Source organism: Phaethon aethereus (assembly GCF_964289735.1).
Source record: "Phaethon aethereus genome assembly, chromosome: 13".
NCBI classification, from domain to species: Eukaryota; Metazoa; Chordata; class Aves; order Phaethontiformes; family Phaethontidae; genus Phaethon; species Phaethon aethereus.
The window spans coordinates 2,451,161-2,477,637 of NC_138589.1; the positions used below are offsets into that span (position 1 = coordinate 2,451,161).

The 26,477-nt window shown below is 44.8% G+C and overlaps 1 protein-coding gene across 1 annotated transcript; it reads left to right on the forward strand.

Moving 5' to 3' along the window:
• Positions 1-306: 306 nt before the first annotated feature.
• Positions 307-21,563, forward strand: BBS2 (Bardet-Biedl syndrome 2; the record flags this gene model as incomplete). The annotated part of the gene is made up of 17 exons (XM_082005874.1): positions 307-423; positions 1,864-2,091; positions 2,870-2,995; positions 3,274-3,336; positions 6,367-6,444; positions 8,688-8,792; positions 9,728-9,814; positions 11,114-11,249; positions 13,197-13,336; positions 14,131-14,275; positions 14,840-15,011; positions 17,421-17,550; positions 18,432-18,563; positions 19,098-19,235; positions 19,716-19,828; positions 20,545-20,693; positions 21,322-21,563. 17 exons carry the CDS (start codon positions 307-309, stop codon positions 21,426-21,428), a joined length of 2,166 nt encoding a protein of 721 aa, XP_081862000.1. The 3' UTR covers positions 21,429-21,563.
• Between the last annotated feature and the right edge of the window lie 4,914 nt (positions 21,564-26,477).

The window sequence follows — 26,477 nt, forward strand, 5'->3', positions numbered from 1 at the left end:
TGCCCCCCAGTACCTCCATTGCCCCCCAGCTCCCCTGACCTCTGCAAATGCCCCCGTCTCCCCCCTGCCCCATACTCCAGCTCCTCCAGTCGCCCCTCTGCCGCCCCCCCCCCCCCCCCCGGCACCCCCATTTGCCCCGGCCCCACAGCGCCCCTCCCGCGTGCCGCAGCACGCCCCGCCGCGGCCCCGCCCCTCCGCGCTGACGCAGCGGCGGCGTGCGCGAGCGGGCGGGGTCCGGCCGCGGCAGAGCCGGCGTCCGGCGGTGGGGCCCGCGTCCCGGTCCGGCCCGCCCGCCTGCCCGCCGCCATGTTGGTGCCCGTGTTCACGCTGAAGCTCAACCACAAGATCCTGCCCCGCATGGTGGCGCTGGGCCGGTACGACGGGACGCACCCCTGCCTGGCGGCCGCCACGCAAGCGGGCAAGGTAACGGGGCGGCGCGGCCCGCCATCCCGCCCGGCGCCCCTGACGGGGCCCGGGCCGCGGCCGGGCGGGGCGAGGGGCTCCGTGCACCCGCCGAGCTGCGGGGGAAGGGCCCTTGCTGGGGGCCGGCGGCCGCCGGGGCCCGCTCTGGCGGCGCGACCGCGGCCCGGGCGGGCGCTGTCCCGCCGGCCGGGCCTGCTCTGCTCGGCCGCGGGGCCCCGCACGCCGCTCTCGGAGGGGCCGGCGGCTCTCGGGGCTGCTGCGGGGGCCGCAGCGTGGCTTCGGCCGGGCTGGGCGGCCCCGCTGATACCCGCAGCAGAAGAGCGCGTTAAGGGCCGCCAGCTCCCCTGCCTCCCGTTGCGAAAGCCGGGCGAGGGAGAGGAGGCCTTGCTCGCTCCTCGCTGCCCCAGGCCGAGAGCTGCGGCGGAGGCACTGCCGCTGTCAGCGGGCTGGGGGCCGCGCCACTCGAAGCTCAGCCTTGTGGCAGCAGGGAGTTTGCAAAAATGAGCAAGTCGCCAAGGGATCTTACCCATTTCCTAATGGATAATGGGATTTTTTTCAAGCTGTGGGTTTCTGCGTACCGTTACTGACTAAGCTCGGTTCTGGTAAAGGAAACGGTGCTGAGGTTTCTATAAACGATGCAAAGACTGCCTTGCGGGAAGAGAAAGCGTTGTGTGCGCTCCGTTTGAATTTGAAATACAAACAAACGGGGCTGAAACACAACCGAACTAAAAACAAAACATAGGTTGAAACATAAACCCACAGAGGCATTTCGGTTTCTGTTAAATACAAACATGGTTCATCTGTGATGTTTCCCATCATTATTATTACTTTGATTTCAGAGCCTTTAGGAACAGCATAGAACAAGGGCTTGCTTGAGACACAGACTGGACAGGCCTGAAGCAGAGGCTATTAAGTGTTAATATGGGATCCCATGACTCTGCTCCGGGAAATTACAGTGACTGAATATTGGTCAGAGCAAGAACAAAAACTCCGTTATCACAGGCCCCTTTTTAAGTTAACCAGGTTCACCTACAGATGGAGGTTACAGATAGGTACCAGGTAAATTGTCCTAACTGTTTGGGGTTTTTTGGTAATGCTGTTACCAACTGGATGTAATTTGTTAAGTTTGTTGTTGTTACCTTTAGTTTGGTTTTTTGCTGAAGACTTGTCAGTTGCCATTTTCAGAAACAAAACAGAGGTGACACAACTCCACTGGCTGGAGCAGGGTTTTTCCTGCCATGTCCCTTTTTTTGGTATAGTTTAAAACAAAAGAATAACTGTCAGAAACTATTGTCAGCAAAACCCACAGTCTTTTGTCCTCACTTTTGTTGAGTGGATGCCCTTTTTCCTCATCGTGGTTGTGATCCAAACAGTAGTCTTTCATGTTTGTATACAAACAGGTATTTAATAATATTTATATACATATCTTTGTTTCTACAGGTTTTTATTCATAATCCTCATGCCCGAGGGCAGAGAACAAGCACGAATCGAATGGTGCAAAGTAACCAAGATTCTGACATTTCTCTTCTCAACATCAATCAAGGGATCACTTGCCTAGCTTCCGGACTGCTGAACCCTCAGCTTGGTTATGATTGTCTTTTGGTTGGAACACAGACTAATTTATTGGCTTATGATGTATATAATAACTCGGATTTGTTTTACAGAGAGGCAAGTTAATTTAACTCCTTTTTGTAGTGTCTTCATTGTTTTCTTTTTCTCTCTATTCTAAAGATAACAGTTTTTACATTACTTTGTCAATTATGCTCCTGTTCTTTGCATTAGTTATATTACCATATTCAGAACATTTTGCCTTTAGAATATCTGGAATATTTCAAAAGAAAAGTTAAAGTACGAGTGTGATGCATGTCTGTGTATGCATGTGTGAAAGCAAATTTTCATAAGATGTCACGCATCACCTATGCAAGACCAAATTTTATAAATTTAGCAGGCATTCAGAACTCAACTAAACTGATTTTCACTGGTGGAACTTTTTCATCCTCATCTATCCAAGTCACGGTTAGGAGGCAATGGTAGGAATTATGACTTCTATCAAGGAAAGAGAAACTTGAAAAGGCATTGGATTTATGTAACAGTAGAACTTCACAGTAAGAGGTTAACTGTCAACATAGGTGCATAACTAGGCATAATAACTTATTTTTTTACTTTGTAACCTTCACCCGAAATAACTTATTGGTCTGACTTCATGTATCATTTAGTTTTAGCCCGTTTGAGAAATGGTTATTGTCAGTTTAGTCTTGCCTTACGATTGCACTGCTATAACTGGCTCCATAAAGAAGGGGTCTGCACATGCAGATTTTATTGCAAGACTCCAATGCCATTAGGGAGGAGACAAACATGGTAATGTTGGAAGCTCTCTTTTTGATTTATGTACTCTGATGTCTCCTTCTCTGCTATGTTTCTTTTACCTTTACTGTTTCTCTTGTAGGTTTCAGATGGAGCTAATGCAATAGTTCTTGGAAAACTGGGGGATATTTCATCTCCACTTGCTATTATTGGTGGAAACTGTGCTCTGCAGGGCTTTGATTATGAGGGAAATGACCTTTTTTGGACGGTAAGGCTACGCATAATGCTTTTGATGTTATTAGAAGATTCTTTCAATGGCACTAATTACTCTTCTTTTTTTTTTTTTTACATGATAAATATTAATTTGATTGTTGATCTTCCTTAGTTTATCTCAGACCTTAAATTGTGTTTTGGTCGTGTATTCAGTGCACTCAGGTGTTGTTCGAATGTTGCCTATGTTAATTATGCTGTTGCAGTTGAGACCATAAAACCAGTTTTGCTGCTGACAACTGTCACCAGTATTGAGGACTGTCTCTCTCGTTTCAGGTTACCGGAGACAACGTTCGTTCACTAGCACTGTGTGACTTTGATGGTGATGGCAAAACCGAGGTTGGTTTGTACCATTTACATGAGAATTCAGCTGTTTTCATGGTCTTGTGGTGAAATTACAATAAAAACCATTGGGTTATCAAATACAACTGGCTTATATTGCCGTTAAAGTGATCCCTGTGTGGAAGTTGTTCCTTTTTTGGGCTCCAGTCCTGCAAAGGCATGCATAAATGCTCAGTCCATGTACAGGGAGCAGCACTGGCCTCTGGGACTACCTGGAGCCTGTAAAACTAGGTATATCTGGGGTCTTTACAGCATTACTGATTTCCTTTGGATAGATTGCCAGCTGTAATGGAAAACTTTTCTTTGTTTTTTTTTTAACTACACCAGGAGAAAGACAATGAAATGCTTGTGATTGTTAGTTGCAAGGCTTCTATTTCAGTGGTATTTCTTGAATATGGTTATAAGTACGTTCTTAAATTTCAGAGAAACAGCTTGCAAACATTCTATGTGTAAAAGTAAGCCCTTAAAAAGCTTTGCTGTGGAGAGCTTTACTTAGGATTGGCAAAATCATTAAATTTTTCTTCGTATCCAGTCCTATTTCTTCGTAGTGGCATTGGAAAATGAAATATTATTTGCTTTCCTGATTTAAAGTGAAGATAACTTCTAACAAGCATCTTGCTGATATAATGTGAGACAAATAATAGGAAGCAGCTGCCATTCTGAGCATGCGGGCTGCAGGGGATGGATGAAGTTGTGAATTTGTGTGGCACTGTTGTAAATGGTTTTCCATCCTGAATGAATTGAAGGGTCATGCTTATAACTATGAGTCTTTAAGAGAAGTAATGTCTTTCTGGCATATGTCAGATGCAAGCAAATATGATGTTAAATCACCATGCTAAAAATACTTAGTCATCTGTCTTTCAATTTTAATCATAATTCCTTAAGCTTTTCTGTTTAGTTCCCCAAAAATCCTCGTTTGGAATCTTTACTTGGACTATGTAATGTTTACAGTGATGTGTAAAGCGCCTCTACACCTTTTGTGTGCTTTTTATAAATGCTGAACTGATGTAGACCCTTTGCTTGATTGGGATCTTCAGGAAGTGAAAAAGTTTCAGGTTTTCATATCAGTTCCCTCACAGTTTCTCTTAGGGTGGTTTTTTTTTAATGTGCTGAGAGGTGGTTATAAGAAAGTGGGAGACAGTGCATAAAGATTCAGAAACCAGGAAACTGATCTATGGTACTAACTGTAAATGTTTTGCACTTGTGCTTCTAAGTGGTTTTTTTTTTGTTTTGTTTTTCTGCTTGGGAAAGGTTAATTTTCAATAGTTGGTGTAATCTGATGCTACTTTGATTTAAGCAGAGTTGGATGCATCATCCAACTAACTTACCCTGCCAGTTAGCCCAGCATGCATTTGCTGAGATTTTTTTTTTTAGGATTCTTTTTAATCTTAATTATCCAGGTGATTCTTTTTATCTTTCTTTTTTTTTCCCCCCAGTGGTTTGTTTTATTATTTGTGGCTTTTGTGAAACTGCCTCTGGTTTCAAGCTAAAGTTCTGAGAAAATGCACAGGAACATCTTTTTAAATTGTTGTTTATCACTTTGTGTCTTATCTGATAAATGGTTGTGCTAGCTTCATTGCCGTTCTTCCTGCCCCGGTAAAAACATGTCTACGTTTAAAATTGACTGATTTTAAAACCGCATTAATATACTTCTGTCATTTAGTAGCTAACAAAACTAATTTGTTGTAGTCACTGTCTTCCTCAGGATTTTAGATTGATTTAGATTACTTTCTCCCATCTTGCCAAAGGCTTGGGGGAGAAAAACTTTTTCCTTGCTTTTTCACATTCCAGTCCAGTGGAATGAAAGTCATTGAGGTGGACGAGTTGACTCAAACTAAATGAAAAAAAAAAAAAACCAAAAACTTCTAGGCACCTCTGGGAAATGCAGTTTTTAGCTGGTGGTTGCGACTTGTCAAGGAATTTGTACCTCTTACATATGTTATTTGTTGTAAATTATTTCAATAGCTAGAGTAAGCTTAGCTTGGTGTAGTTTAGTTTGTCATAATTTGAAGTATCTTTACCTTGGAAGAAAAAAAGCCTTTAATCTTTTTAAAAATCCAACTTAGATATGGGTTTGTGTCTATTCTGTCAAGTAAAGATGGAAAACTAATCGGTTCCAGTGGGGAAAGGTTCTACAAGGTTTTAAACTTTCCTTTATAATTCTGTTTGTCATTGATTTGATGGATGACTTTATGGGCAAGGCACTAAGCAGATCTGTTCCTTGGCTGCTCAGTTTGCAAAATAGAAGCCATGAATTGTCACCATCTTTAGAAAGTGCGTTTCCACGAGGCTTCTTTTCAGTTAATACCTTCTACCTGCTCAACTAGGAAGCAGGAAAAGAACTAAGACGTAAGAAACAATAAGGAATGAGAATGCAGAAAACCCAGTTCATTGCTGGTGTCGTACTTGTGAAAGGCCATTCTACCCATGCTTTGCAGTAGTGGCAGCCATCATTTAGGTTGGAATAGCTGTGGTGGTTTGATACTTGGATTCATTGGTTTTGAGTTTTTCTTAAATGAGGGATGTTCAGTGCTAAGCAATGATTTTTTTTTTCCAGCTGTTTACTCACAGGCTAGTAACTGGGAATCGCTGTTTCCCTGAACCCATGTAGCACAAGTCAGAACTGACCTGCAGGTCTCCTGCTCCAACACAGGCAATGTAGTATTTTTGATGTGTATTATTGCAGTTATGAATGATTAACAGTGAATCTTTTACAGTAAGAAAAGAGCATAGCCCTGATGTTCCAAAGTATCTTTTCTCATTCCTACCCCAGATGTTTCACTACGTTTTGTAAAGTCTAGCTTGACAAAAAAATGTACAACTAATACTTGATCAAGGGGAGAGTTCTGAAATCTTGTCTTGACAGAGGGTGCCTTTTGTTCCACTGTCAACTTTTCATACAGCTGTTAAAGCCTCTTTATTGCTGGACTTGGAGTATTTATTTGCCCTCTGGGTCCTGGAGTATGTCCTTTTTATTTCCTTAGCTTGAATAACTATTTTTAAGGCAGACTTTATTCTTTTTGCTAGCTTCTTGTTGGCTCTGAAGATTTTGACATCCGGGTGTTTAAAGAAGATGAGATCGTGGCAGAAATGTCAGAGACAGAGGTACATTACTTCTAGCTAATGTTTATTATAATTGCTGATGGAGCTGAAAGTATTGTGTACTGTAAAGCTTCTCTGGCTACTCTGGTTCAAATTTATTGTGTAGTTAAATAGTTACTTAACCATTTGGCACAGTATCTACTCTGCTAGAACTGCAAAAGTTAAGAGTTTAATAATGTCTTTCATCATGCATGGGTTTTTTTACTTTGTTTATTTACAAACCTTTCACCAGGTTGAGAAAAGTAACTATTGCTTGACTGAAAGTCAGGGCCCTGTCCAAAGGTGGTTAAGGTTACTGGATTGTGGTTGAGGCCCTTGGTGCCTTCTGAGCAAAAGAATGTCTTTCTCCAGTTTTCCTCAAATGCATTGACACAATCATGATGAAGTAACTTACCCCTGTATGTATCCACAGTGCATGGCAGGGTAGAAGGGGGTTGCCGAGGCAAAACGGGAGGTTTTTGTTGCAGTTGGAGGTACGCACTGGATGTAGAAACGGAGCTGCACCTTTGCAGAGCCTAAAGTGGAATATGGGGCAGGTTTTCAGAGGCATAACCAAAAGGTGTGGGAATTGCTTTTTAGCTTAAGAACTGAGAGATCCCCACTGTTAAATTTTGGTTGCTTGGAAGGGAGAAAAATACCCTTACCATTGCATTTAGGAGTTTTCTTAGCCTTCTCATGGTGCTTCTGGGCCCAGGGTAGAGTAAGGACACACCACAGACCTTTGTCCTTGAAGACCTGAGGTCTCCCCACCGCCCAAGTTGTGACTAAAAGGCTTAGTTAGCCATTAAACCACTTACGAAGAGCTATAAAAGGCAAATCCAGGGCAGTGTTGTAGGAAGGAAGCTATTGCTGTAGCTAGAATTAGAACTGGGCCTGTAATACGTTCTGCTGTCTGTACAGTAGCCAGTCTAGAGTCCTGTTGTGATTTCTAGTTAAAGGGAAGCTAAAGGTCCATCACTCTCTTGTACGATTTATTTCCAGATCCACAGTAGAATTGTTTTAAATCCACACCTGCAGAGCCTTTAGAGGCCTGTTGGAATCCTACTGTTCTAATTTGAAAGGGCACAGCTGCACCTAAACCTTTCCTGTAAGAAGGTAAATGCAGGGAACAATGGCTTTATACATTGTGCTTGTTTGGAAAGACTTGAATAGTTTGCATTTTCTGTGTTTAATCACTTACTCTTGGTGAAACTGAAAGTGTAGACTGTTGTGATTCTTGAATTTATAAATGGACAATCAGGTATTACAGGGAGTCTTGGTACCTTTGTGAGTTTGTTGCTGGGGTCTTCTGTCCTTACTGGGTGCTTGTAATTTAGAGGGTGTTGTTACCTGGGAAAGGCTTTGGAGAGATCTGTCAGATGGAAGGGTAAAGGGTTTGGAAACCATGTTTTATGGTAAAAAAAAAATCAAGGAGCAGTCAGCTGACTTTAAGAAGTTTGTGAAGGATTTAATTTGAAGAAGTCTTCTGTGCTACGTTGTACAAAAGACCAGACAGACGATTGCAGTTGTTCCTCCTGACATTAAAATCTCTAGTCTTAGTGTGTGGAAAAACCTGCATTTCCAAGCACTGAGAGCCCTAGCTCAATGAAGAGTTGTAAGGTAATGGGTCTTAAAAGGAGTGAGAAACGGGCTGAGTTATGGCTCTCGGGTCTTTCCCTGGAGCTGTTACTTGATTCAGTAAGGTAATGCCTAGCCTGATGTTCTAACTGTGTTCCAGAAAAAGTCCAACTGTGGGAGCTGTTAATTTTTATCTCACTAATTTTGGGCAAAGGCTTTCTACCAAAAATATCTCTAGGGCTTTCCCAGCCTATGTAATGTTGAACTCCTTAGAATCCTCAGCTCCTGAAGCTTTAAGGAATGTTGTGTGTTTGGAGTAGGTTTTCCATGATAACGTGTTTGCAGCAGTGTTGACCACAGGAATCCCATGAGCAGTGGTGTTGCTGCTTGTGGTAGGAAATACCTGGTCAAAGTACACAGTTTAAAGGCAATTCTGCAGTCTTTGCTGAAGTGTATCTTAGCGCTGGCAATGCCGCTTGTATGAGGAAAATCCTACAAGGCCTTTGGTGATTTCAAACTGATTTTTTAAAATAGTTACTTCAGTATTTAACGCTTCCTACAATAGACTTATTTACCATTTAAGTAGTTAAGGTTCCTATGATGGAGAGATTTTGTAGTCTGTTCTCTGTTACCTGAAGATGCAGAATTTTTCACTCCTTATCCTCCCTCTCCCTTCTTTCCCTCTCAAGACTATTACTGCACTTAGCCCCATGTATGGCAGTCGGTTTGGCTATGCACTCTCTAATGGGACGGTTGGAGTTTACGACAAGACAGCCCGCTACTGGAGGATTAAGGTTAGTCCAGTGCTGGGATATCATCACTGAAAGCTTGAAGACTGCTAGAAGATTTAGTACCTAATTCAGGTCGTTCCAATGTTATCCTGACTCCTTAGATGAATTTGAAATTTTCTGTGAAGCATAGCACTTAATGTAATTTTGTTATTACAAAACCTATTTTTATAGATACATGCAACATTAATACAGTGTCTGCTCCTTCAGTGCTTTTGGGACTATTGGTGATGGCTTAAACAACAGCAAAACAATCATACAACTATAACTAGGGATGCTTCAGCTTCGCCGAGTTGTTTAAGCAAGAGAAATGCAACAGAGAAATTTGAGTTCACTGTTAGAAAATGGCTCTGGCTGTATTGTTGAATCAATAAACTTTTTCAGAGACAGAGTTAATCTTGCATTGTCTATGTTTGAAGTTTAATTTTTTGCATCGAGCGGTTTGCTGCTGCTGCAAATCATATTGGCAAGATCCTTTCCTGATGCTCAGTTTAATATTCTTAATAAAACTCAGAACAGTCTATTTAATAGTGATAAGAGAAGGGATTCCTTAAGAGGTGGCAGGAAGAGGCTAATGGCTTTCCACAGTGGTCTCATTTTACAACAATGTTGAAGCCCTGATTATGTTTTTTTTCCTAGAGAACTTGGCTTTTTCTGCTTTGCTTTTCTGAGTTCTAATCATCTGCTTGGATGAAAATGTATTTAAAGGAAAGATCAGGTCCTTTGAGAGCAGTGGAGCCGATCTGCAATGCAAGGGCTAAGACTTCAGAGATGTGTGACCTTACAGATAGTGATGCTCAAACTTCCTGTTAAGAGTCATTTTTCTATTCCTTTCTGTCATCTCTGTAGCCTCACACTCCTGTGTCCTAACATGTTTCAAGCATATGCGATTTAGAAAACATGCCCAGGCTTAATTTGTTCTTTTTTCTTTCTGTCCTCAGTCTAAGAACCACGCAATGAGCATACATGCATTTGACCTGAACTCTGATGGTGTGTGTGAGTTGATCACTGGTTGGTCCAATGGGAAGGTGAGTTTATGCAGGGGGAAGATGAGGAGCTGTAAATCTGGAAGCTGTGTTTGAACAAGGCTGTTAAAGTGTCTGAAGGAGAACAGCCAAAAAAAATTTAAAAGGCTGTTGAAAACTGAGCACTGAAGAGCTATTGCAGTAAACCTCGTTTGGCTGGCGAATCCTGTGCCAAGTGCAAGATCAGAGAAAAGCTGCTTCCTCTGCTTAGCTGGGAGTCAATTCCTAAGGTGTGGTGAGTTGTTTCCATGGTAAAAGAGATCCTATGCTATGTCCTAGAGCTTGAGTGTCTCTTCAGCTGTGTCTTGAGCACATGCTAATAATCCTCTGCAATGTGTTCCTGAATGTTCTCAGACTACAGGCAAGGCAAAGCGGTTATGTAACAGGAGAGCAGCGTCAGTCTGGACTATGGCAGGATTAATCAAGCGTTGTTTAATTTTATGTAAAGGCTTTCTATACAGCTCAGTCCTAGTCTCTTAAGCCTGTTGCTTGATATTCCCCTTTGCCAGAAATGACTGTTCTACCTTCCAAATCTCTCATGGTTTGCCAGTTTTTTTTTTTTGTAAAGCTATGCTTCTTTCTTCACACCTCTCATTACTCTCATTAGCCTGGGGAAATTTAATTAACTTCATATCAAGCTGGCAGTCTGGAGCCCAAATATGTTGTAACTTACGTTGGATTAGGTGTAGAACATTGTTAAAGTAAAGCAAGGAGAGATTCTCTCCCCTCTCCCCCTTTCCCCCCCCGCCCCGTTCTTTTCCACTGGCAGTCTCTATCCTGCTTGTTGGTCTGAAACAGTCCTTAGCTCCTAGAAGGAGTAATGCTGGGTTCCGTGCTTTGGAAAAAGACACACTGCACAGAACTGAGCTCCCCTCTCTGTTGTTCTCCAGTGAAAGATATTGTGGTATTTGTGTATAAAAATAATTCATCAGACACAGACTGCAGCTAAGAGAAGAGATTGTAAATATTGCATTAAAGTTATTTGTGGTTTAGTCCCATCATTGCTGCATTCATGTGTGCATAACCTTCCCAATGCAGGCTTGCTGTCCCCTTCTTTCCTTCTTCCCTTCTTGTAACTTAAGGAAGCTCTGAAGAGTAGTTCCTTTTAGCTGAGTCTGTCCAGAGGTCATTTCTTGACAGTATTCTTTCATGTGTGGTGTTCTGATCCACAGAGCTGCAAGTTCACCCGCAGTTCCGTGAGTGGAGCTGGCTTTCAGTTAACAGCTCGGAGTACAGCATGACATATATTTTGGAGTTAGCTTTTCTGTTCATGCTGTGCCTTGGAACTCTTTGTTGTTCCAGGTTGATGCACGCAGTGACCGAACTGGGGAGGTTATCTTTAAGGACAACTTTGCTTCCTCAATTGCAGGAGTGGTGGAGGGGGATTACAGAATGGATGGGAGCACCCAGCTAATCTGCTGTTCAGTTGACGGTGAAGGTAAGAGCATTGTTCAGGATGTTAATTTAATACACAATAATATCAGGCACATCACATCATCTCGGATTAGCTAAACGTTGCTTCGGTTCTGTAGGCATTTTTAAGTGCCAAATTCCCTTCGCTTTATGCGAAGTTAAGCGATTTTTGAGTTACACTATCTGCAAACAGGATTTTGAATATTGCCTTCCCTGTGATAATCAGCGTGTGTTTCATTATGATCCAAGAAGCCGTCAAAATTAATTTGCCTAACGGAAGAAGTCCCATCCGAATAATGCAAAGATAACTATATTCAGTACAGACTGTGGTTCTTTGGGCAACATTATTATAGATGAATGTATAGGAAATCTTTTTTCCTATATGTGATAATTCTGTGGTTGCTTTACAGTGGGTAAAGGGATTTAGGGAGCTAAGGGTGTGTGAGTTTTGGTTTTCTTCTAAAGATGAATAGTTTTTATATTAGAAATGTTAGATGCTTACAGCACTTTGTTTCCTGGAAAATGCTATCCTGAGACTGGAGAACTGGTGGATTTATCCCACCATGCATTCCAGAAGCCAGACCTGGTTACTGTGAGTAGAAACAAATACGATCACAGATTATTTAAATAAGCTCAGCGTGAATTTACAGGGATGGCTTCAGGAAAGACACTGGTGTGATTATCCGACTGCTTGGCGTCAGTGGCTCGAGACAAGCAGGTCTGGCACAGCCCATTTGGAACAAAAGCCTGTCCTTGTTAAATAGCATGGTGTTTTGCTGTTTGTCTTAATCACAAGCTTTGGGGTTGTGCCGCGCTTGGGCCTCAGCATATAAACCTTCTTCCCAAGCTTACAGAAGGGGAACATTGTACACAGTTCTGAAGATACCTTGTCCTGGCAGAGCTGTGTAGCTTAATATCACTGAACATGATCATGCTTTTCTGATGGGTACATCATAAACAAACCTCGGCATGATGGGTATCCCTGTAGGCTGGAGCCTTTAGGCATTATTAAATACTAATAGCCCTGTTGTGGGGATTATATGGACAACGCATTCTCACAGTCCTTTTCATTGGAATTCTCTTTAGGGCCAGCATCCTTTCACATGAGGGGTTCTTCTGTGTTTCAGTGTATTTTCTGTCTTGCGCCCATTTTAAATGAGTGGTTCACTCAGAAATAATAAAGCGGGTCCTTTCATCGGAAGACAGTGTGCCTGCTAAATGCTTTTCAAGTTCCCTGTAACTTTTTACTGGGGTTACATAGGCAGGCAGCATATTCTTTGCAGATATAAGATTTTTGTCCCTGGCTTTCATTTCAGCTGCAACCAGAGCATACAGCCCTGGAGCAAAAATGGAAGTTTATAGCAGGTGTCACTGTCTCATCATCTGTTCAGCTTTTCTGTCTCCACAGGCAGTTGGAGATATTTCCATAACTCTGTGCTCCACTGGGCTACTGGGAAACAGGTCTTATCCCTTGAAGTGAAGTATCCCTTGATTTGGGGGAAAAATAATGTGGGTAGATCTTGTTTACTGGCTGACTGACAGTGACTTACAGTCACCTCCAGACAGTACCAACTCCTCTGACCAGCTCTAGAAATGCAGGTACACATTTTATTAGTTTTGCATAATTGCAAACTTGCCTAAGCATCTGAAAGAATGATTGCATTGGGAATCCTCTCGCAAAAGGACCAGGCACTGCACTTGTCTGGTCAGGTGAAGACAGCTTAAAGGCAGGTTGGAAATTTACCTTTTTTCTTTTTCTGAATGTGCATTTCTCTTGTCCTGATCACCAGGAAAATCAAAGCCTCTGCAGGTGTAAATCAATGCTCAGGTTTTAAGGTAGGTGGTTCTGGCTAAAGACCAGAATCAGTGGCTGCTGCTGAGGTGGTACAAAGGGGTCTTGTTAAAGAAACTAAATTTTTGGGGAGGCTGTGAAAAGCTTTGCTGAAATTGGCTGTGTTTTGTTTCTGTGCAGTCCGAGGCTATCTGCCAGGAGGTGAGGAGATGAAAGGAAACCTCATGGATACAAGTGCTGAGCAGGATCTGATCCGAGAACTTAGTCAAAAGAAACAAAATCTGCTGCTGGAATTAAGAAATTATGAGGAAAATGCAAAGGTACTAATTAAACAGTGTGTAGGGCCAAGAAACACCTTCCTATTGCTATAAATCCAGAGTAATCTGGGAAGCGGTCGTGGGGCAGTCCAGACAAGTCAGAGCTGTAACCTGTTAGGATGCAGTGAGATTGTCTACTAGGGATTCCTGCTTCTGCATCTGGCTTGCTCCTTGTGCAAGTTCAGAACTTGCTTCTTGTATTTTAATAAGTAACATTTTCCTTGCTCCTTCATCTTGCCAGAGTAGTTGTGTTTGGAGCTGGATTCTGTTCAGCCCTGTGCTTTAGGTTATGACTACAAATTGTAATTGCCAATGCATGAACCAACTCGGGGGTCAGAAGGGATTGTTTGAGAGGATCAGGTGAATGGGAGCACTGCCAGGGTGTAGGAAGTGCAGTTGTGGCTTGACGGTAGAGATACAGAAATAAAGAGCTTTGGAAAATAGTCTGAGGAAAGTGCAGACTCGTATTTGAACAGTAAATGACCACCATAGCAAAAGCATGGAATTACAGAAGCTTGTGCTTAAAACTGAATAGATGTTAAGTGCTTTTCTGTATAAAGGTTCGGGTATAGAGCTGAGCTCCACTGACAATAAAGCACTTTAACAAACTGTAGCACAGGTGTCCATAGCTCCATACCTAATCCAGCCACTGTTCATAGCAATGTGAAGTGTTGGGGAATTGCTGTAATACGACCTTCTCCTGCAAGAAAAAAGAACTGACTAATGTGTATGTTTTCTACATTGTTTGAATTAATATCTTGAAATTCTGATACTGAAGGGTGTGTGTTTTGCAATAGGCTGAACTGAAAACTCAGTTGAAGGAAGCTGATGGGCAGAGAGGTGTGATTCCGGCAAATACCCAACTCCAGACAGCCCTCTCAGTTAATCTGGGCTCTGACAGCCAGCCTGCCCATGTGGAGCTGTGTATTTCCACCACAAATGGTGAGTGGTAACCTGCAACCATTGACATTCATTTCATGTAAATTCATGCAAACATTTAGTTATATTTAGCTGATGATTTGCCTGTCTCCCCTTTATTGTCTCTAATTTCCCCTTTGTGGTTGCTTTCCTTTCACAAGGTTTTGAATCAAGCTGTGTTCCTTTGATGGGTCTCAGGGTAGAGGAGTTTGACGGAATTTGTTTCTTGTTATGTGTAATTTTCCAAGGCAATTAACATCTAACGTGGACGAAATGAGTCTTGGTGATCCCTGCAACACTCCGTGTGTTGACTCTAAACATTAACCTACAGTCATGTTAGTGAGGGTGTTGCATGAACGCAGCTGGACCTCAGCTGGCTTTATATGCCAACTGGCACTACCCCAAGATAGCAAATTCACCTAGCACCACGGGTGCTGAGGATGCGGTCAGGTCCGCTGTTCATCTGGGATATTTTAACAAGTCAGAGGAGGGACGTAAAGAGTTGACTCTGTTTAATTCTGAAAACGGTGGTTTGTTGCCAGGGGACAGCTGTTAATTCAGGAACTGCTTTTTCTTCCTGTTGCTAAGACACAATCATCCGTGCTGTGCTGATCTTTGCTGAAGGCATATTTGAGGGAGAGAGCCACGTGGTACATCCCAGTCTGCAGAACCTCTCTGGTTGTGTTCGCATTCCCCTTAGTCCACCCAAAGACGTCCCTGTGGATTTGCACATCAAAGCCTTTGTGGGTTATAGGAACAGGTGAGTTTTCTGTTGTGATCTTTGCTGGTCTCCAAGCTAACTGTGTGCCCAGGAAGCAGCAATGATGTGGCTTCATGGTTGTCCCATGGGAAGTGCACCGTTAATTCCCTGGTGCTCCACTGCTCTGTGTTACTGGATGGGGAGCTGGAATGTTTTCTTAAAAATACTCTTGCACCTGTGATGCTAAGCCCTTCTCCAGACAAGGTCTAAATGCTCTGGAGTCACTGCGACCTGCTGTGCTCTGGCTCTGCCTTTAGTGGAACAGTGAGCTTTTCTTGTCCGGGAGTTGCCTTACTGTGGGTCTCTGGAGGGAGCCGGGAGAGGCAGAGGCTGTGTCCAGGCTGCTGGCTCTAAGTGGCTGCCTCTCCAGCCACTTAGAACGGTGGCTGCTCTGGACAAAGTACTTGAGCAGCCCTGGAGGCACAGTGGTGTCTTTCAAGCTACTAAGTAACTTTGAACCCATTTGTCTTCAGGGCAAGTAGAAAGTAGCATGTACCTGATTTCAACACAACGCTTTTCTGGTTTTCTGTAGAAATAAAATGTCTCTTCATATACACTTGACACCAGCTTTCTCGCTGCTTGCATCTGCTGGAACTGGCGGTGCCCCAGGAAGCAGCCTCCTTTCCCTGAACAGGGAGGTATATTTTGAGAGCTAGCCAACCACTGCAGAAAGAACGTATGGGACTGAATTTTCTTTTTGTTCTCTCTATTTGTCTTTATTATTGCTTTGAATAAGACTTCACTGAACCTGTAAAGAAAACATTCAGCCACATAGTAAGATCTTAAATATGTTAGTCTAGAAAATATATTTCACTGGGAGGACAATGGAAAATGTAAGCAGTAGGGAGGAATCATTCAGCTTCGTGACAAGATAAGCCTGGAATTTCCAAGTTCCAGTGTTTTTTCTGGGAAACAGTAAGCAGCTGATTACATAGCTGGAAGCTGCTAATTTCAGTAGCCAGCTGAAAAAGGACCAGGAACCATTACAGAATCACAGAATCACTAGGTTGGAAAGGACCTTCAAGATCATCAAGTCCAACCATTAATCCAGCACCACCATGTCCCCTAAACCATGTTCTGAAGCACCACATCCACACGTTTTTTGAACACTTCCAGAGATGGTGACTCCACCACCTCGCTGGGCAGCCTGTTGCAATGCCTGACCACTCTCTCAGTGAAGAAATTTTTCCTAATATCCAATCTAAACCTCCCCTGGCGCAACTTGAGGCCATTTCCTCTTGTCCTATCACTAGTTACTTGGGAGAAGAGACCAACACCCTCGTCGCCACAACCCCCTTTCAGGTAGTTGTAGAGAGCGATAAGGTCTCCTCTTGGCCTCCTCTTCTTCAGACTGAACAACCCCAGTTCCCTCAGCCGCTCCTCATCAGACTTGTGCTCCAGACCCCTCACCATCTTTGTTGCCCTTCTCTGGACACGCTCCAGCACCTCAACATCAGGGGCCCAAAACTGAACACAGTATTCAAGGTGCGGCCTCACCAGTGCCGAGTACAGGGGCACGATCACTTCCCTACTCCTGCTGGCCACACTATTCCTGATACAGGCCAGGATGCTGTTGGCCTTCTTGGCCACCTGGGCACACTGCCGGCTCATGTTCAGCCGGCTGTCAACCAGCACCCCCAGGTCCCTTTCCGCCGGGCTGCTCTCTAGCCACTCCTCCACAAGTCTGTAGCATTGCCTGGGGTTGTTGTGGCCAAAGTGCAGGACCCTGCACTTGGCCTTATTAAACCTCATACAGTTGACCTCTGCCCATCGATCCAGCCTGTCCAGATCCCTCTGCAGAGCCCTCCTACCCTCCAGCAGATCAACACTCCCACCCAGCTTGGTGTCATCTGCAAACTTACTGAGGGAGCACTCGATCCCCTCATCCAGATCATCTATAAAGATATTGAACAAGACCGGCCCCAGAACCGAGCCCTGGGGAACACCGCTTGTGACCGGCCGCCAGCCGGATTTAACGCCATTCACCACAACTCTCTGGGCTCGGCCATCCCAGCCAGTTCCTCACCCAGCGAAGAGTAAACCTGTCTAAGCCACGAGCCGCCAGTTTCTCCAGGAGAATGCTGTGGGAGACGCTGTCAAAGGCTTTACTAAAGTCCAGGTAGACAACGTCCACAGCCTTCCCCTCATCCACTAGGCGGGTCACCTGGTCATACAAGGAGATCAGGTTGGTCAAGCAGGACCTGCCTTTCATGAACCCATGCTGGCTGGGCCTGATCCCTTGGTTGTCCTGCAGGTGCCCTGTGAGCACTCTCAAGACCAACCGCTCCATAATCTTCCCCGGAACAGAGGTCAGGCTGACAGGCCTGTAGTTCCCAGGATAACCATTGCAGTAGGTGAATCCCTGGTACATTAGTAACTGTCTCTGTTTTTCCTTTGGACTGCTTCCAGCACACAGTTCCATGTATTTGAGTTAACAAGACAGCTTCCCCGCTTTTCCATGTACGCCCTGAGCAGCCCAGACTCGGCCATGGAGCCGCTGAGCTTTGTCAACTGTACAACGAATGAGAGGCCGCAAAGGGTGAGGTTCTGCTCTGCTTCCTATTTCCCGGTCCTGTGTACAGATACTGCAGGTGGAGGGCTTGCAGTTAGCTTGAGATTTCTGAGAGCAACGGAAAAATCGTGCAGTGAACTGCACTGCTGGCCTTTGGAGTTTGTGTATTACAACTTGACTCTGCTTTTTTTTCCTTCTTTAGAAGATGCCTCAGTTGAGGTATTCCCTGCTTCAGGAATTCCTGCAGCTGCAGGAACAAGTGGCCTGAGAACACGAGGCATTTCAGATCTTACATTATTTATTGTGTCACGATTGATGGAATGCCAGCAGCAGGAGCTCTGTAGTGAGGGATGAATTTTGTAAACGAGCAGGGAACAGGAAAAAGGCAGCACAGTGCCCAGATAATGGCTCAGTTTCACAACAGATGAACAGCAGTGCTGTAGCTTCGGTTCTAAAAGATCTGCATCATGGGATGGCAGTAATTAGAGCTGGTCATTTCCCTCATAACTGTAAGGCTCTGCTGTATTTACATGACCTTTACTGCATTAAATGGCCAAGGCAAAAACCAAGATGAAACGAAACTTTCCTTTCAATTCTTGCAGTAGAACCAAGCCTTGCTTCCCAGCTTTCTTTGGTCTCCAGGCCTGGGCTTTTGTTTTGACCTTGGGCTGTGGTCTCTGGTTGTTTGATTTGATTTTCTTGCAAATATTCAACTTCGGAGCAGGGAGTCAACTGCCCCCTTTCTAACAACTTCATGATGTGGGCTTAGGGCACGAAATTTAGTAAATGAAATTTCCAAGGTACCCTGAACTGGGAGCCCTGGTGCATGTCACATGCAGGGACATCACGTGGTTCTCCAGGCTTTCCACACAGGAGATGGCTGATGCTCTTCCTTTTATTTTTGCAAGGTTGTTATGTGGCTGAATCAGAGCTTCTTGCTACCAGAGGATGCAGAGTTTCAGAGTGCTCCCTTTCAGGTTTGCTTCACTTCCCTTCGTAATGCAGGACAGCTCTGCATCAAAATCAAGCCCGGCGGAGAGGTGAGTACCTTCATGGTCAAGGGGAACACCTGTTTAATTACACTCCGCTGAAACTTAAGGGTGGTGCCAACATGGGGAAGTAAAAATGGAGGAGGAGTGAACAGGCAGAGGAAGCACTCATGTTTTACGGACGTTTTTGGAAACTTTTGGGTCTGTTTACTGTTAGTGAGTAAAATTCCAGGGCCAATTAATGAAGAAAACAGCTTAGCCTACAGATCTGTAGGAATGTATTTGTTTCCACAGAGAGTCGTTTCAGGGAGACACAGTTTGAGGCACAAAGGCTGCCTGTAACTTTTGCACTGGTCCTGTATACACAGATGCCTCTTTGCCCCAGGCCTAAATAAAAGCCCCTTTGAAATCAGAGTCTTCTTATCTACTTAAAGCCGTAGAGCTTGCTCATGCAACAATTTTGCCTCTTGATAGAATGAACTGCTTTGAGCCTGAGTAACTGTTGGAGGGGCAGTCCTGCCGGGCAGTTCTGGGAGATGTTTTGGTGTGGAAGAGCGCTGAAGTGCATTCTTTCCTTTCCGACAGATTTCCATAAACACAGATGATATTGATCTAGCTGGTGACATTATCCAGTCAATGGCCTCCTTTCTGGCCATTGAAGATTTGCAGGTGGAAGCAGATTTCCCTGCGTACTTTGAGGAGCTGCGGAAAGTGCTGGTCAAGGTGAGAAGGCATCGGGCATTTCCAGATTGTCAGCTAAGCAGTCGTTGGGGGCATTTATGTGACAGGATCTCTAAACTGCTTTATGTCCTTCGTGCAAATCAGCCAGTGATGGCTTGCTGCATATTCTGTGCAAAGACGATGAGACACCCTCAACTTCCTCGTTATTTTTTGTTCTGTGGAACGGGCCCTTGGTCCCCATGAGTTGATTGTTCAGAATAATGTAACTGTGTTGCCTGGGAGATTGAGCTGTGGATTTGGGCTGTGGATTAAGGCCTGTATCTCAGCCTGATCACCCCTTTCTGGGGACAGGGTACCGCCCCCATGGCCAGGGGGTGAGGTGAAGGAGAATGGTCCCAGGGATGTTGGTAGGTTCAGTTGGGATGTTATTTCCTATTCCACTGGGCCAAGGTTTAGCTTAAACAATTACCTGTACGCCCAGAGTGCCGGGAGCCCTTTCTCATGACTGCTTGCCTTGGACAGGTAGATGAACACCACGCGGTGAATCAGAGGCTCACTGCCGACATGGCTGAACATTCCAACCTCATCCGCAGCATGCTGGTTCAGGCAGAAGACGCACGACTCCTGGGAGATATGTGAGCAGTTGCTGCTTAGCTTGTGTGTTTTGGGTTTAGAATGGCCAGCCTTTGCTTTTCAGGCAGAAAAGAGCACAAAAAACCATGTGTGTCGTATAGCGGTTGCCTAGTTACAACTCTTGATGTGGAGTTAGTACTTTTGCTGGTTCCACCATGAGCTCTTCTTGAGCCTTGTCTTATGCTTTAGGTAGAAAACCAGTTTGGGGAAGACAAAAGGGCAGAGGTAGGGGCTTAGCATGGAGAAGGTGGGGTGAGATGGTGAGACAATTAGAAAAGATACAGTAAGGCAAGAAGGTGATAAAAGCTATCTGTGGTGTGTGAACTTTTGAGAAACAAAGAAAGAAATTGCAGGTGTCAGTCCTTTGACTTGCTACGTTCTCTTGCTAATGTCCTACCTTTATCATCAAGAGCAGCAGTAAAGAGGTCGGAGCTAATGCAGACCAGTGTTACTTTCACTGGGGGAAGTGGCATCTCCTCCTTGGGTTGCCGGATAAAATAACTGCAAAAATAAACCATTTTTTTCCTAGTAAAATAATGAGTATAACCAAAATGTCCAGACAAGTCTGTTGCGTTGTAGCTGACAGACATACTGATAGACATGTGGGTAACCATGGTAGGCATCACAACTGTGTATCACTACAGCTTTGTATTGACCAACGAGGAATGACTTTCTTGTCCCCAGAGATGCAAATAACTGGACTGAATTATTCCCCCAGGAAAAACATGAAGACACGGTACATCGAGCTGTATGATCTTAACAGAGATTTAATAAATCAATACAAAATTCGTTGTAACAATCACACGGAGCTGCTGAACAATCTGAAAGCTGTGAATCAGGCAATCCAGAGGGCTGGGCGATTACGTGGTAAGTGTGTGTGTTTGGAGGAGTCTTGGACCCCACTGAGGTGGGTAAGATGTGTTTCAGAGGCCACCTGGGTTAGTTCAGGACAAGGGACTTGAGGATTTTTGGCCTGAAGCTAAATGAGTAGAAGTCGTCTTTCATTTTTCAGTCCTAGCCCATTGCCTATGACAGTGAACTCTGAGTGTCCAGTATCATCTGGGATCACAGTTTTAGAAAGAACAGTTGAAAACAGTGGTATAGAAATGACTAGTTTCACTGCACACAAATTAAAAAACATTTTTAAAGTAGTGCTTCCGTTCTTTGTTTATAATTCTGCTTAAAAAAAAAAGCTATCATCTTAAGCAAGGCTGTTTATTATTAGTTCTGTAGGTCTTTGAGGAAGGAGGTATTTTTGTGTCTGTTTATAGCATCCCCCTTTTAACAAGCCCTTTAAGCGCTACAGAAAATACTTCTTTAAAGAAAGGAGGTTTTTTTACATATTAGATAAAAAGGTGGCACTTCACCATGTATTTAAAAATACTTGAAAGAAACCCCAAAATTTGAGACTAGACCTAATAAATATTTTTACCAGTTTCTTACTCAGTAACTGAAGTGGTTTTTTTTCTTTTCTTTCCTTTTTTACTTTTTACAGTTGGCAAGCCTAAAACACAAGTGATCAGTGCTTGTCGGGATGCAATAAGAAGCAACAACTTTAACATGCTGTTCAGGATAATGTGTGTGGGGACAGCCTCTTCTTGACGTGACTGGTGGCACAGCAGTTGCACAGAGGCAGTGTTTTTCCATGCGGCGGGCAGATAACCGCTTGTCATTACTGATCTGTTAATTCAGTCCCCTACTCCCCTGTAGGGTGAAGTAATTGCAAAGGTAGCATTTTAGTTAAGCCATAAGGCAATAAATGTTATTATGCAGGCCAAAGGACAGCGAGCTTCGCAAAGAAAGCATCGGAGTTTAAGTGCGGATGTGATATTTATGCAAGACAGAGGTACGACCTTGGAACAGTTATTTTTCTTACAGTAACTTATTTATGTGTTTTAATATATTTTGTAGTTAAGGCATTTGCCTTTTCCATTAAAACATAGGCTGGTTTGACTGCCTTTTGGTCTGATTTAGTTGGGGAGATGCATACAGTTAAGTTTACTTCTTGAAAAAAAGAAAAAAACCAAATGACTTTTCTGGGTTTGCTGTGTAGTCTGTGTGCGCGCTAAACACCTAAACTCTCTCTGTGTCGGAGAATCCCGAGTTTCATTGCAGGGATGTGCTGCTTTCTAGATAAACTGCATTTCAGCGCACTAGAAGCACCAAAGGGATAACACCTCCGTGCTGGCTTGTAAGCCAGAAGGTCTTTGAAAGCTGTTCAGTTCCATGATTCATGCAGGGAGGAAGCAGTCTGTTTTATATCCGACACTTTACCCACACCTGGATTGCAGGAAGTTTTGCTTCCAGCTACTGGTTCTGTGCTGCTGCTGGAAAAAAACTGCAGATGCTGAGGTGGGCAAGGATGCATTTCAGGAAAAACAAAAACAAACCACACACCCACCAAGCTGGTGCATACTTATGAAGAGCTGGCAGTATTTAATGGGATCAAAAAAAGAAGGTATTGAACAATCTCTTGGCTCCTGGCTCAAACCTGTTTATTAATTGTGGGATCTCTTAGAATTGCATTAAAATATTACAAGTAAGGCTGTATCTTAGATCTAAAGATATTTTAGAACCTTTGCCAAAGCAAATTTCTTCTAGAAGCTAAAAATATCCTGCACAGGATGGAGCTTGGGCCCCACTGCTCCTAGCTCCTGTGCTGTTCATCCCATCTAGCACTGTATGGATCAGTGTTTGCAGCGTGGGCAGGGAGGAGGCACTCCACCTCTGTGCAGCAAAGTTTTTGGGTAGCTTCTTGGGGCTGCCGGGAGCATTCACGTCCTGTGGTCTGTCTCTTATTTGCTGTGGTGGGTTGACCCTGGCTGGAGGCCACCAAAGCTGCTCTCTCACTCTCCTCCTCAGCTGCACAGGGGACAGAAAATACAGTGGAAGGCTCGTGGGTTGAGAAATCACTCACCATTTCCCATCATGGGCAAAAGACTCGACTTGGGGAAATGAGTTTAATGCCAATCAAAATCAGAGGAGGATAACGGGAACTAAACCCAAATTTTAAAACACCTTCCCTACACCCCTCCCTTCTTCCTGGGCTCAACCTCACTCCTGCTTTCTCTCCCTCCTCCCTTTGCGTGACGCAGGGGATGGGGAATGGAGGCTGTGGTCAGTTCATCACACGTTGTCTCTGACGCTCCTTCCTCCTCAGGGGGAGGACTCCTCACCCTCTGCCCCTGCTCCGGCGTGGCGTCCTCCCCGGGCTGCGGGTGGAGATCTGCTCCGGCGCGGAGCCCCGTGGCTGCGGGGGCACAGCCTGCCCCTCACCGTGGGCTTCTCGGCTCGGGCGCCTGGAGCCCTCCCGCACTGAGCGTGGTGTCTTCACGGTTGTTGCTCTCACACACTCTCACTCCTCTCTCCGGCTGCAAGTGCCACGTGCCCGTTTTTCCCCTTCTTAACTCCGTTCCCCAGAGGCGCTGCCACCGTCGCTGCTGGGCTCGGCCGTGGCCAGCGCTGGCTCTGCCAGACACAGGGGAAGCTTCTAGCAGCTTCTCACAGAAGCCACCCCTGCAGCACCCGCCGCTAGCAAAGCCTTGCCACGCAAACCCAATACTGAATTAAAGCCAGCAGCCCACCATTTATTACAGAGCAACTGGTAAGCATACAGCCAGTTGAATGGGGAACGTAATTCTTGCAATGTGTTTTAATCCCCCCCAAATGGTCCCTTGCCACTGCTGCCTCAGCCCCTTCAGTGTGGAGACCTGCGCTGCCAAAAGCACAGATCTCTGTCACTTCACATCTGCAGCAGGAGCTCATTTGAATCCTTCTAAGAACCTGGTTGTTAGGCAAATCCAGCTCCTCGGTAAAAGGGTGGTGAGCCACCCATGCTGTTCTAAGCAATGAGCTTTTAAGACTTGATTATGGAACAGTCTCCTGGCATAAGTGCTGGGCTTTCTGCCACCTGCTGTACCTGTTCCCACTGTTTCAACCTCTCGTTCTGTATGTTCAAAATCCCGATGCTTGCTTGCTTACATCGATGTAGTCCATTCAACGATAAGAGAGTGGCTCTGCTCAGCAAGCAGCTTTCCCATCACCCTGATTTTCAGGGCTACACAGGCACTTCCAGTCCCAGCTCTGTTTTGTTCTTGGCAGTGAGGTCAGTCCTTCGGTCACAGTCCAGACCTCTGATAAGGCTGATTTCCCCTGGCTAAGTTTCTGACAACAAATTTGTCATTTATTTTCCCGTAAAAACAACTTTTATCTTTGCCAAATGTAAAATCCATGCCCCGTAAGCTGAAGCAATACCGGGTTTGCAGTTGCCTGTTGGAATAAAGCAGCCCTCGGCTGGCACACAGCAGCGAGCTGACATAAGCTGAACCTGCACCAGGAGATCAGTGGCAAACAGTCCGCACTGGTATGATTCAGCCCAGGACTGGGCTCCCGTATGGGAGGGGAACTGGTCACAGCAGGTTAAACCTGCGTCAAGTACAGAATAACCTCTGAAGCCACACAAGCAGAGCTGCATGTTGCTAAAAAAATCTTGGGCAAGGCTGCTTAGACAGCACCACGCCTTGGTACGTGCACTGGGGATCGGGTCTAGACCACTGTCCTGCCCTGCTGGGGCACTTCAGTGCCTGCCTGAAATGTTAGTTTGGGCTGGAGCCTTCCTCATACTTCCCTTCACTGCCTGGGAAACGCGCTGCGGAAGCACCGTGCTGGCTCAGCGCCCACTGCAGAGGGACCTCTGTAAAAGTGATTTTCAATGTCCTAATTAAAGTTCCAGTTCGGAGTTAAAAAAAAAACAATTGGAACTGACACTTGACAATAGGTTATCTGATTTTCGCCCCTGTTTCTTCAAGTCCTGTGGATTGCTGCTTATCTTAATACTAATTCACTGAATACCCAATGTCAGAACTTTTCGTGCATGTTTATGAATGCCAAAACCATTCCTTCAGTCTGTTCTACAGCTAAACTTTTATCTTGCTCCCTATTGAATTGTTCCTGTTTTCAGCTACTTGGCAACCCGATAATCGCCAAATCCTAAAATATTTGTTGTGAAGTACTTGAACAACTCAGCGCTTCAGTAATGGAAAGCTGCTGGTACCCTGAATCAAATGGCAGGCTTTGGAGGTGCAGTCAGCTGGTGGGAAATGTGTGTCCTCATACAGCTGAGCTGATCGATGTCTGCGTGTGACCATCTTGCCTGGTATGAAGTTTCTGTTCTCTGTTGCTCACCCTCCACAGCTCTGCTCACTTACTGTTCTCAATCCTATTTTTCTATCTTGCCCTGCTTTTACTCATTTTGTAGGTAAGTAAGTATTATATATTTCATATTCATATTCCTTTCCATAATGATCAGAGCACTTTGCAAGCAGCTACCCCCAATTGTAAATACAGATTTGTATCCAGCAAGATAATGGGAGAGGGCTCCCATTATCGATGGAGCCTAAATGAAAACCCCTTTTCCCTCAGCAGCTCATGTAATTTGAAATTTCGGCGAGCGGAGTCCTTCCCCTGTACTTGCAATGCCAGCTGCGCGCGGGGCTGCCTTTGGCTTTCGGAACCTAACGGGAAAGGTGGGAGAGCACAGACGTGTTGATTTTTAAATTTTTGAATGCTAACTGCAAGTTTGGCTTCTTAAATTACTTCATCTCAGTCACCGGAGGCAGAAGGGTGGTTCCTTGTGTGATCAGATAGATACAGGCTTGCTCAAGTAGAGGCTGGTATGCCCTCTAGTGTATTATTTATTATTAAAAAGCAGCAAGCTTCAGAGCCCAGCTTCTTCCCAGTCTTCTGGGAGGCTGTTCCAAGATCTACCAAGCACACTCTTAGACTCACAATGCAGTAGAATAAGTAACTTTTAATTAACAAAGCAGCTACTCCCAACTTTGCCTAGCCAGCTATGCTGTGAATAGCTGTGGTAACTGTCACCTTTGTTCAAAAAATAATTTTGCTCTTTTTTTTTTTTCTTTGAAACCTCCATTACTTGTCACTTTCTACTGGAGCAGCTCCGAATAAGAACTACTTTCTCCCAGAGAAGAACTGCTGCCCTGACAGGCAGCAGAATGCCTCAGAAACCAATGATTCACAAAGAAGGCAGTCCTGTCCTCACTTCAGGATTTTTTTCTAGCTTCATCCCCTTGTTTTTGTAAGCAGCATAAACCAGATTAAAATAGATTACAACCGAGCAAGAAAGTCTCGTCAGTGCACAGAGAAGCCAGCTTAGGGAGACGAGTCAGAATATGAACAAGATGGTGTCGATCTCACATTAGCAGCTTGGAGCAACCACCTCCCGGCTGTCCTTCCTGCCCTAAAGCGCAGGAGGGAATAGCTAGACCCGAGCAACTGCTTATAGTCTGGGACCGGACAGACGCTGAAACCACACATCACGCTCTAAATGGCTGTGTTCTCCCCTTGCTCTGGCATCAGCGGGGGCTGAGGCCCCTTTCACTTTGAAAGCAAGGGCAGCAGCTTTATGCTTCAGTGGTTCTTTTTTCGAACCTTCTGTGTTGGGGTCACACCTGAAGGTTGTTGCTCCTGTATTCTCATGAAGGCATGCCCAAAGGACGTCCCGCGTGCAGAGTGTACACGTGCCAACGCAGGTAGCCTTTTTTTGAGCTTACTGCTCCTCTGCCGCCAGCTGTGGTCTTACACTGCTGCAGTGGTCTTCAACAACAGGCCTGGCACTGGTGAAGCAGCAGA